The sequence below is a fragment of the Rhinatrema bivittatum genome, chromosome 6 (genome assembly GCF_901001135.1).
Source record: "Rhinatrema bivittatum chromosome 6, aRhiBiv1.1, whole genome shotgun sequence".
Lineage (NCBI taxonomy): Eukaryota > Metazoa > Chordata > Amphibia > Gymnophiona > Rhinatrematidae > Rhinatrema > Rhinatrema bivittatum.
The window spans coordinates 257,025,353-257,038,226 of record NC_042620.1 but is presented as its reverse complement, the minus strand read 5'-3'; the positions used below and the strand labels follow the sequence as shown (position 1 = coordinate 257,038,226).

Sequence of the window (12,874 nt, the reverse complement as noted above, 5' to 3'; positions counted from 1 at the left end):
AAACTCGAGCATGAAATGGAGAACCTTAGTCATAATATTGAAACTGATGGCTCTTACAGTGGTGGAACCCAAATATCCCATATTTGTGGCTATTGTGGGAAAACCTATGATGATCTTGAAAGCTTTAAAGCCCATAATTTAAGCCACAGTGGTGATCACAATACTTCAGAAGCACAAAATCCCCACCAACCAGAGACCAGCTTTGCAAAATTAGATCTTTCTACAAGCAAAATATTGGACATCACTGATGGTGATACTCAGCCAGTGATTTACCCCAAATCCAATTTTCTTACTGAAGAGCCTAAAAATGATGAACCCACCGACAGTCGACCATATGCCTGCAGCCAATGTGGTAAAACATACAGGCATGGAGGAAGTTTAGTAAATCACAAGAAAACACATCAGATAGGAGATTACCAATGTGGAGGTTGTTCTAGGCAGTACCCTAACCTTGCTGCCTACCGCAACCATTTGCGCCATCACCCCAAGTGTAAGCAGCAGGCAAGCCTATATGATGAAAGCAGGGCATTGCAACAAATATCTGCTGGGAGTACACAACCAGAAGTAAGTGGTGAAACATCTCAATCTTCTACTGACAAAGAAGGAACTCAGATACACATTTCTTGCAGTAATATGGAAGACCAGAATCCTGGGAAGACTGTAAAGGGCTATAGTGAAAAAGTTGAGTCTGCTGGAGACTCTGAGACTTCCAACATTGCAGATTACAAGGATGAAAAAAATCCATGCATGGATTTGGTAGAGGTGAAAAGACAGTTATCACTGCCAAGTCAACCCTTAAAAGATGCCGTTGTAAATATGGATTATTCCAGTGAGTTAGATAATTTAGAAGATCCACAAGACACTTCTAAACAAAAGTCTTATATATGTGAGTTCTGTGGAGAACTCTGTGATGGTGCTACTCAGCTTGAAGGTCATAAATCTCTTCATTGTGGGGGAAAATCTAGAGATGGTATGGATGATTCAGACTCTACAGTAAATCTTGGTACTGAAGTCAGTGAGAGTGAACTTCCAAGCTGTATTGAATTCAGCCAAACCAATTACTTAAAAAGCGACCCACAGGAATCAAAGGGAGATGAGCTCCAGCACCGACCTTTCAAATGTGAGTTATGTGACCGGACCTACAGGCATGCAGGGAGCCTGATCAACCACAAGCAGACACACAAAACAGGGCTGTTCCGCTGTTCAGTATGCCAGAAATGGTTTTACAATCTAATGGCGTTAAAGAACCACAACCGAATCCATTTTGAGACCAAACGGTACAAATGTGCAGATTGTGGTAAGGCTTTCCGGTTACAGAAACAGCTGAGCACCCACCAGAAAATGCACAATGAAAGAGCCACCCTTTCCAGAAGATCAATCCGCCAGAGCAAGCGGTCAGTCAGAAAAACAAGGTGTAAACCTGATCCAGAGATGCATTGCCTCAGTGGTGATGACCATGGTGGTAGTTCTGAGCCTAAAGGGCATGATGTAGTGGAAAAGGTGAATAGTTCCTCTAGCAATAAAAGACATACCAGTAACCCAAAGAAGCAACGCAACCCTGATGAACGGCCATACCAATGTGAGCAGTGTGGGCGTTCTTACCGGCACGCCAGCAGTCTTCAGAACCACAAGAAGAGCCACACAACTGGCCACTATTTTTGCTCCATTTGTGATAAGACTTATTCCAACCTAATGGCCTTGAAGAACCACCAGCGCACTCACTTTGAGGTCAAACGATACCATTGCGTGGAGTGTGGAAAGTCCTTCAAGTGGCAAAGGCAATTGGTCAAGCATCAGCTTCTCCATGCTGAGAAAAAATCTTATTTCTGCGGACTGTGTGGCAAGACACTGCATGGGAAGCTGTTATTTGAAAAGCACCAAATGGAGCATGAGGAAGACAAGGGTGGAAGCATGCAAGGCTACACAGAAGACTTGACTGAGGGAACCATGGACAAAATGGGTATTGGCAATGAAAAGACAAGCTTTGTGAAACAGAATTCCTCAGCTTCCAGAAATGACAAGACAGTCAAAAGTAGCCATTTCATCAAACCTATGAAAGCAGGAGATTATAGACAAAGCTGCCAAGATTGTAGTCAAGTTTTCAACAGCTATAAGGATACGGACAGTCATCCATGTTCGTGTCATACCAATGAAGAATTAACTACAGATACTCATCCACTCCGCACATCTGCATGGTCTAATCAAAACAGTACAGACATCAACTTCAGCCAAAGATCTGAAGAGGGACGTATTAGCACAGAGGGCAACTCAGTGCATCAGGGAGTGGAAAATCGACCTTATCAGTGTAACATCTGTGGGCGCACATACCGACATGCGGGCAGTCTGTTGAACCATAAGAATACCCACAAGACTGGGCTTTATAAGTGCTCCATATGCTTGAAGCAGTTTTATAATCCCATGGCTATGAAGAATCATCTCCGCATTCACAATGCCACAAAAAGGTTCTGGTGTCAGGACTGTGGCAAAGCCTTTCGGGCATCCAGGGAACTGATCAGCCACCAGCGGGTTCATACTGGGGAGAGACCCTTCTGCTGTCCAGTGTGCAGCCGAGGCTTCAGCAGTAAGCTAAGCCTGAAGCAGCATCAGAAAACTCATGCCAGTAGCAAGAACAGTGACCGGCTGGGCAAGATGATGGAGAACAAGAAAGATGATATTTCAGACAGGACTTCTTCCCCCAGTGACTCAATTAATGAAAAAACTGGTCAGGCTACCTATTCTGCTGATGACCCATTGAATGATGACTTTGCCACCCCTGAGGATGAGCGCCCTTACAAATGTAACCAGTGTGAAAGGACTTATCGCCATGCAGGGAGCTTGTTGAACCACAAGAAGACACACAAAACTGGCGTATACCAGTGCCCAACCTGCCACAAGGAGTTCTTCAATTTACTGGCACTGAAAAACCACCTTCGTATTCACTTGGACCGGAACCGGTACAAATGCCCAGACTGTGGCAAGGCTTTCCGCGTCTCTAGTCGACTAGTCAGTCACCGGCGGATCCACACCCAGGGTGGACCATTCCCCTGCCCCCTCTGTGGCAAGAAGTTCCTGAGGAAATCCAGCTTTCAGCGTCATCAGTTGCTCCACAATAACCAAGAGGTGAAAAGTTCATTGAACACAGTAGAGTCCTCAGGACTTGCAAGTATTTTGGTGGAAGTTACCTGAAAGGGGGGGAAGGAAAGGAGGAATATGACAAAGGACCAACATTTTGCTTCCTTTTATGCTGCAAAAAATAGTTTAAGGCACCAACAAGGACCAACCAGAGAAGATGGGATCTTGTCCCACAGTGTGTGCCATAAGCCAAATCAACTTGTAGATACCAATTTAAATTATGTGCAGAATAAAAAGAAATTAAATAAGTAGTTGCACTGTCTAAACTTCAGACTCTGTGGACTGTGCAGTAGTTTGCCAGTGCACACACTCACCCTGTATGCATTAAAGATTTCAAAGTAATTTTTTACATTTATCTTTAGGTGTCCTTTTGAAACTGTAGGGGGCACTAGTGTTTAGAGTGAAGTGACTTTGCCACATACTGGTCTCCAATTCATTTTTTTGCTGCCTGTATTGACCAGTGGGATTCCATGTGTGTGATGTTATTGTGTCACTTCTTGAAAATGTGCATTCCCAAGAGGAGCGACTCCAAGAATTCAAAATGATTGCAATTTAAAAGGAAGATTTAGAGTTGAGAGAGGGTGAGTGGTACTGCATGCAGTGTGTACTTCTGAAATACAGCACAGTACACAGGAGGCTGCAGAATATTAAAGACATAATCAAAATGGGGCTGAAAGGGAGAGAAAAGATGGCTTTTTTTTTTTTTTAATGAAAAGATGTTCCCTTATCAAAATCTGGGAAATAAAGAACATCTGAAAAAAATTGTGCCAGGAAATAAAACAGTTTTGCAAATTTAAAACTATGATGGTCACACCATCCTAAGTACACAACAGGTCGATGTGTAATTCTGATATTCATGTGTTTTTATAAACTTGTTTTGTAATAAATGAAACATGACCCCTTTTTGGTTTTTGGGCCTGTATGTGCTGAAAATGTTTTTATTTTGGGGTAGTGGAGAGTATGCGCTATTTCTTTTTCCCTTGTACATATGAAATGATCTATGAATATCCACTGTAATGAACTGAAAAATGTGCTTTGGGTTTTGAATATTTTTAATTTATTTTATTTTGTTTAATATATCTTGAACTTATTGGATGGTAAGATGCTGTCAAGGTGAAAGCAGATTTAGGATCCTACTTACAAAGAAACGATGACACGCATAAATTCAGATTTAGGTGTTTATTGTGCATTAAAAACACAGTAATTGTGTGCTATTTTGAAATAATGCCTAAAATTTGCAAATATTGCAAAATTTCAAACATCTTTCTGGGCAAACAGATCAGGCGCAGAGCGCTTATGGTAGTGAGTTGCATCAAATACAAATGAATGCAAAGCAGCTCATTGTTGTGCCAACGGAATAACGACTTATGAAAAACATTTGCAAGCTGCCCTACTCTGGGAAAACTAGCCACACCCCCAAGAGGTATGGCTGACTTTCAGCCGAGACTAATGTGCCTGCTGATGCTCTTTGGGGCACCCTAGTTCCCAGCCCCCTAGAATTTATAGGGGCATGTAGTCCGCTATTTGACCAACAAAAGGAATTAAACCCTGCCCTCTCACATACCCCACCTCCAACCAAGTTTCACCCAAATCATTCTCAAACCCCTGCCCCTGAAGGACCTGTGGCTTCTCTTTATGTAGGGAGAGTGAAAAGGGTGGTGAGAATGCCAGGGTGGGTGGTCTGTGGTTGCTGAATTTGGTGAAACTTGGGTGGACTTTGCAAGGACACCTAATGAGGAGATGGGTAGGTTATGCTGGGGCAGGGGATAGCAGTGAGGGCCAAAGGTTTTATTTTTCTTTAAATTTGCAAGATTCGGATACAACAGGGTGATTGTTTATAGTATTACATGCTTCTTAAAATTAGCGGGCCGAGGCCACAATTGTATATTATTCAAAGACAAGCAGGACGGCAGCCCTCCTATATGGGTGACATCATCCAATGAAGCCCAGCCTACAGCTTTTATGTCAAAGTTTCTAGTGGCCCAGCCTTCCACTATACTACACATCCACCCAAGAGCCCATTCTCCTGCATCTAATCCTGTTAATTTCAGGGATATTGTTGCAGGATTGTTTGTCATGGAGCTCCACAGTCTTGCTTGTTTCCCAGTAGTTTTCTTAGATCGAAAAATCAACCAGAATCCTAAGTTTTCATTTTGTCTCTGTGCCAGATCAGCACACCGTCGGTGTCTGACAGTCATCAGTTGCCTACCATTGAGTTCGATTTTGCCTCCTTTGTTTTCCATTTGGCCATGTCTAGCAGTTTCCAGCAATTCCCTTGGTGCAGCAGAGCCATATCTATCATGGATTACCATGATAGATGTGTCTTGTGCCTGGGGGCATCGCATGATGTCCAGAGGTGTCACCTTGAGAGAATAATGGTCGTGGCTGGAACTGATGGATAAGCTTTTCGTATACTAAAGAACCGATCTGTCCACATATGCATCAGAGGCATCAACATCAAATGACCACGGAATCGCAGTGGACGAGGATGATCCACCAGTATTGAGGAGGCTGCCCACTTCCTAAAAGTTGAGATAGATAGGAATCAAAGGAACAGGCCCTTGCTTGGGTCTTCCGATTCAGAGAAGGCAAAGGGTTTCACCTCTTGGACACCGGCATCAAGAAGTTCCGATGTTAGGCATCAGGTGAACACTAAAAAGCACCAGCATTGGTCTCCATTGGTGCACATTGCTGGGAGTGGGGACGGTCAAGTAGTAATAGAGAACCTCCCAAAGTGATCCCATGAAGAGGAGAGCTCACCCTTAATATGGCCCAGGATCTGTATCATTCAAGAGACCAGATGTCAGTCATAAAATTACTTCTCTATTCCTAGGAAGACATGGCCACCCCTCCTGCCTCCCAATTGGTGTTGGCATTGGCTAGGTTTGAGGAGTTAGACAAAAAAGATTTATCAGCTACATCTGTTTTTCTTTTTCTTTCCTTATGTTAGTTTTATTTTTTGTTCTCACAGGACAGGCAGGATGGTAGTCCTCACATATGGGTGACATCACAGGATGGAGCCCAATCACGGAACACTTCTGTCAAAGTTTCCAGAACTTTGACTGGCCCCTACTGGGCATGCCCAGCATGGCACTAACCCTGCAGCCAGCAGGGGTTCTCCTTCAGTCTTCTTTTTTCCGCTCAACAGTAGCCACGCGGTTAAGGAGCTCTGCAGAGATTCTTGATAGGAATTTTCCTCACGGAATTACTAAAATTTAATTTACCCCATAGGGGTCCCCCCTTCAACTTTTTCAAGCTGCGGTATTCCGGTAAGTTTTTTTACCCATTTTCCATCGATTACCTTCGAGTTTGGCCCTCGCGGCCTACTGGCCATCGACCGTACCGCGACTCAATTTTTTCATGGCCATGGTGTCGGGGTTCCGCCGGTGCCCGGACTGTAATCGCACCATGTCCATCACAGACCCTCACAAAGTCTGTGTAATGTGTATCGGATGTGAGCACGATGTCCTAACCTGCACCAAATGTGCCCTTTTGACACCAAAAGGTCACAAGGCTGGAATGGAGAAGATGGAACTTCTCTTCCGTGCTCAAACCCCGACGTCATCTATTGCATCAACATCATCAGAACCGGCATCGTCAACTTCACGCCAGCATCGACCTCCGACTGGTGACCATCCGGCATCGACGACTTCTCGGCCTTTGACACCCTCTACTCCTCCTCAGGACCGAGGGGATCGTAGAGATAAACATCGCCACCGGCATCGAAAGTCTCGGACCATCGAGGGAGCAAAATCATCGACCTCGCCATCGTCCGAGCCGCCGTCGAAGAAGCCCCATCCAGAAAAGGCACCGACCTTTTCGGCGACCGGGTCACCGAGGCAACCCTCACCCGACAGGGTATCGGGAGCCGCGACTCCGCCTTTAACGGTGGTCCCTCCGGCTATGCCTCTGCCTCCTTCTTCTGTTCCGGAGCCAGGGCTGCTTGCTCCAGGTCTCTGAGAAGAACTGGACCGACAAGGCGATGCATCAACTCCAGGTTCCTCCGGCACCGACACCGGTACCGATTGCAGAACCAACCACTGACCCGATTCCAGCAGCGTTGGCACCGCTGCTGTCGAGGATGTAAGCGCTTATGGCCGCTTTTCCATCGATGGACCCCGGGTCACCGATGGCTTCGGTGCCTTCCCCACTTGCTTTGTCATCGGGAGGAGAATCACCGTTCCGCATCCCTCCATCGGGAGTTCTGCCGATGCCTCAGCCGTCGATGCCGATACGTCCGTCGGTGCCAGTGATCCACCCATTGGTGCTGATACATCCGTCGGTGCCACCGATCCACCCATCGGTGCCGACACGTCCATCGGCACCACCGAGCCATCCATCGATGCCCTTGATGCCTGCACAGGTGCCTTTGATGCCCTCATCGGTGCCTCCAGTTATTCCTTTGAGTCCTTCGGAGTCTCAACCAGGACCTTCAGGGATCCCACCGCCCGTCCTCCTCTAGTCTCTAGAGGAGCAGGTGCTGATCCCTACGACACCTGGACTAATGATTCTTCACCAGACACCGATGATTTGCCTTCACCACCTTCACCGACTGAAAGCAGAAAGCATTCTCCTCCGAGGACTTTTCCTTTATAAGTTTTGTGAAGGAGATGTGTGAATTGGTTCCCTTCCAATTGCAGACTGAACAAGATGACAGGCATCAAATGATGGAGCTGTTACAATTCCTGGATGCTCCCAAGGAAATAACCTCCATCCCTATCCACCAGGTTCTTCTGGATCTCCTCAAAAAGAACTGGGAACATCCTGGCTCTGTTGCTCCAGTCCACAGGAAAGCTGACACCACTTATCTCGTTCAGTCAGCTACAGGCTTTCGCAAACCTCAATTGGATCACCAATCTGTGATTGTCTAATCTGCCCAGAAAAGAGCAAGGAGATCAAAACCTCCCACTTCCTTTCCCCCAGGCAAGGAACAGAAATTTCTAGATGCCATTGGTTGCCGTGTCTTCCAGGGATCAATGCTCATCTCCAGAATTGCCTCTTATCAGCTCTATATGACCCAATATAATAGGGTCTTATTTAAGCAGATACAAGACTTAACAGACTCCCTGCCTCAGCAATTTCAAGATCATCTCCAAACTCTAGTAAACAAGGGTTTTGAAGCAGGCAAGCATGAGATCAGATCATCTTACGATATCTTTGACCCTGCTACCAGGGTATCTGCAGCTGCTATCTCGGCAAGATAATGGGCCTGGCTCAAGTCTTCCGACCTTCGCCCTGAAGTACAAGACAGATTATCCGACCTGCCTTGTGTAGGAGGTAATCTGTTTGGCGAGCAGATTCAACGAACGGTGGCGGAACTCAAGGACCATCATGAGACCCTAAGACAGCTCTCTCTGATGCCTTCTGAGTACTCTTCAAAACAGCCCTTCAGAAAGGACTCTAAGAAGTCATTCTTCCGCCTGAAGAAGTCCTACCCGCCACCAACTAGAACCCGTTCTACAAGACCGTTTCAAAAAGCCAAGTCTCGTCAGACACAAAAACAAAACCGCAAGCAGCTCTTCAGCCGGGCCCTGCTTCCGGTTTTTGACTCCTGCATAGAGAGCAGCAGCCAGCTTCCATTGCCCCACATACCAGTGGGAGGTCGATTGTGCCATTTCAACAACAGGTGGCACTCAATCACCTCAGACCAGTGGGTCCTAGCGATAATTGCTCAAGGTTATCATCTGAACTTTATCTACATTCCACCGGACTCCCCACCTCTACCGACGTGGAGAACATCCGATCACTCCATCCTTCTGGAACAGGAGGTCTCCCTCCTCCTCCAGTCCAAGGCAATAGAACCAGTGCCCTATTCCCAACAAGGCCTACGGTTCTATTCCTGGTACTTTCTAATCCCCAAACAATTGGGAAGCATTCGTCCAATTCTGGATCTATGTGCCCTCAACAAGTACCTCCAGCGAGAGAAGTTCAAAATGGTAACCTTGGGCTCTCTTCTGCCTCTTCTACAAAGAGGAGACTAGCTCTGCTCTCTAGACCTCCAGGACGTATACACTCATATCGCAATAGTTCCATCTCATCGCAAATACCTGAGGTTTCTAGAAGGCCCCAAGCACTATCAGTACCGAGTGCTTCCATTCAGCCTCGCGTCTGCACCACAAGTCTTCACAAAATGCCTTGTCGTAGTTGCAGCCTTCCTCAGGACTCAAAGTGTTCACGTCTACCCCTATCTAGATGATTGGTTAATCAGGGCTCCCACTCAGCAAGCTGCTCTGTCGTCCCTACATCTTACTTTACACACTCCAATTTCACTCGGATTTCTCATCAACTACGACAAATCCTACTTAGTCCCATCTCAAACCTTATTGTTCATTGGGGCAGACTTGGACACCTTGCAGGCAAAGGCTTTTCTGCCTCGACAGCGAGCTCTCACTCTTGTGCCTCTTGCACACCAGCTGCAGTCTCAGCACTCCACGACTGCACACCACTTTCTCATCCTCCTGGGACACATGGCGTCCTCAGTTTAGGTCACCCCAATGGCCCACTTGGCCATGAGAGTCATGCAGTGGACTCTAAGATCACAATGGACTCAATCCATTCAGCCCCTGTCGACCATTGTCCACGTAACCGACTCACTCCGTCAGTCTCTCGCCTGGTGGAGAAATCAGGTCAATCTCCTCCACGGCTTGCCCTTCCAGGCTCCAGACCCTCAAATAACTCTCACCACTGATGCTTCCATCCTTGGCTGGGGAGCCCATGTGGCCGATCTGCAGACACAGAGGAAGCCAAACACCAAATAAATTTCCTGGAGCTGCGAGCAATCAGATATGCTCTCAGGGTTTTTCAGGATCGCTTCTCCAATCATGTCATCCTGATCCAGACGGACAACCAGGTGGCCATGTGGTACATCAGCAAACAGGGAGGGACAGGCTCCTACCTTCTGTGTCAGGAAGCTACACAGATATGGGCGGAGGCCCTCTCCCACTCGATGTACCTCAGGGCCACCTACTTGCCAGGAGTGGACAATGTGTTGGCAGACAAACTGAGTCGCACCTTTCAACTGCACGAGTGGTCTCTCAACCCCTCAGTAGCGAACTCGATCTTCCAACAATGGGGTTATCCTCAAATAGACCTCTATGTGTCACCTCAAAATCGCAAAGTAGACAACTTCTGCTTTCTCACTCGCAGCCAACACTATCAGCCAAGAGACGCGTTCTCCCTATCATGGGCAACCGGTCTCCTATATGCATTCCCTAAACTTCCACTTCTCTCGAAGACTCTCGTGAAGTTACGTCAGGACAAGGGAAGCATGATCCTGATAGCACCTCACTGGCCACGCCAAGTGTGGTTTCCAATACTTCAGGATCTCTCCATTCGCAGGCAAATTCCCTTGGGAAAGGACCCATTTCTAATCACTCTAAACGACGGGTGTCTACGCCACCCCAATCTTCAAGCCTTGTCCCTGATGGCATGGATGTTGAAAGGTTAATCCTTCAGCCACGTAACCTTTCTGAACCAGTTTCCTGTGTCCTGATTGCTTCACGGAAGCCTTCCACGAGGAAATCGTATTCTTATAAATGGACCAGGTTCATGTCATGGTACTCATCTCAATCCCTTGATCCCTTTACCTGTCCAATCATAAGAACATAAGAAATTGCCATGCTGGGTCAGACCAAGGGTCCATCAAGCCCAGCATCCTGTTTCCAACAGAGGCCAAACCAGGCTACAAGAACCTGGCAATTATCCAAACATTAAGAAGATCTCATGCTACTGATGCAATTAATAGCAGTGGCTATTCCCTAAGTAAACTTGATTAATAGCTGTTAATGGACTTCTCCTCCAAGAACTTATCCAAACCTTTTTTGAACCCAGCTACACTAACTGCACTAACCACATCCTCTGGCAACAAATTCCAGAGCTTTATTGTGCGTTGAATGAAAAAGAATTTTCTCCAATTAGTCTTAAATGTTCTACTTGCTAACTTCATCGAATGCCCCCTAGTCCTTCTATTATTCAAAAGTGTAAATAACCGAGTCACATCTACTCGTTCAAGACCTCTCATGATCTTAAAGACCTCTATCATATCCCCCCTCAGCCGTCTCTTCTCCAAGCTGAACAGCCCTGGATGACATAACTAACCCCTCCTGCTTGTCAGTGATGGCAGCACAGTCTCCATGTGAGAGAGGGTGAACAGGAGCCTGGATAAGCAACGTTGTCACTGCACCTTTGTTGCCATGCCCGGTAATGGTTGCCCTTGCACACCCGTGCCAGCGCACCAATGGTCTGACATGTCAATGCAGCACCGTGTCTGGGACCAGGACTGCCATTGAGTGCCATGGTCATAATTGACGCCATAGAGGAGCTGGGATGCCCTTGATGTTATTGAGGTGCTTGACCACCTTCGATGCCGTAAGGGCCAGTGACAGTGGGCACCAACAAGGTCTGTGCACACTGTCGATTGCCCTGGCTGGGGGTGGGAGCCCTTCCAATCCACAGGTGTTGGTGAGTGCTGGTGGGTGCCGTAGAAACCATCAAGTGCCATGGGCCTCAATGCGGCAGTATAGCGGTATTGACCTTGAACATCACAGTCCGGATGGCATCGGGGACCAGGACTGCCATCGAGTGCCATAATCACTGTCGATGCCATTGAGGTGCGAGGCCGCCATGGAGGCCATCACGTGCCACGGAAGCAATGCCATTTGTGCCTGCTGTCAACGATGTTGAGCTCCATCACTGCCAGGGGGCACTGCCAGAGGGCAACCAGGCACTCGATGACCATTGAGTGCCTGGTTGCCCTCGAGGTCATCGACTGCCAGGGTGCAGGATTCCTTAGAGCCCTCAAGTGCCATGGAAATCCTCAGCCATCAGAGGCTTTGGGCTTGGGGCGATAGTGGCACCGTTGAGAGCTGGAGTCACCATTGACCCAAGGAGCCCTGGAGCTCACAGGCATCCAGGGTGGACCATGGCTTTGAGGCTATCAAGTGTGTGGGGCCCCGACACGCTCCCTTTGCAATGTGCAGAAAGGACACAGAGGGGCATTGACGTGTGCCATTGACGGTGTAAGGCCGTCAGGTGCTGTGGGTACTGACAGCCTTACACCATCAAGGTAATTAGCCCAGTATCCTGTTTCCAACAGTGGCCAATCCAGGTCACAAGTAACTGGCAGGTTACCTTCAGGGTAGATTCTCAGGGATAAGCAGTGTATTTCCCAGAGTCAACCTTAATAATTGTTTATGGACTTTCCTCCAGGAATTTGTCCAAAACTTTTTCTTAAATACAGCTAAACTATAAGCTTTCAACACGTCCTCTGGCAATGAATTCTAGAACTTAATTATGCTTTTACTAAAAAAAATATTTTCTCTTATTAGTTTTAAATGTATCACCTAGTAACTTTGTGTGTCCCTAGTCTTTTGGACTTTTTGAAAGAGTAAACAACCGACTAACATTTATTTGTTCCAATCCACTCATTATTTTATAGACCTCTATCATATCTCCCCTCAGCTGTCTCTTCTCCAAGCTGAAGAGTCCTAACCTCTTTAGCCTTTTATCATAGGGGAATCATTCTATCTCCTTTATCATTTTGATTGCCCTTTTCTTTACCTTTTCTAATTCTGCTATATCTTTTTTCACATGTGGGGACCAGAATTGCATACAATATTGAAGATGAGATCGCACAATGGAACAATATAGAGGCATTATAATATTATCTGTTTCATTCTCCACTCCTTTCCTAATAATCCCTAAAATTCTATTTGCTTTCTTGGCTGCTTCTGCACACTGAGCA

General features: G+C 46.8%; 1 protein-coding gene across 1 annotated transcript in view; it reads left to right on the top strand.

Moving 5' to 3' along the window:
* Window positions 1–4,034, top strand: part of LOC115094144 — an 85,439-nt gene extending 81,405 nt beyond the window's left edge. Inside the window, 1 exon segment of the mRNA XM_029606893.1 lies at window positions 1–4,034. Coding sequence (XP_029462753.1) covers window positions 1–3,186 — 3,186 coding nt within the window. The 3' untranslated portion in view covers window positions 3,187–4,034.
* The last annotated feature ends 8,840 nt before the right edge of the window (window positions 4,035–12,874 follow it).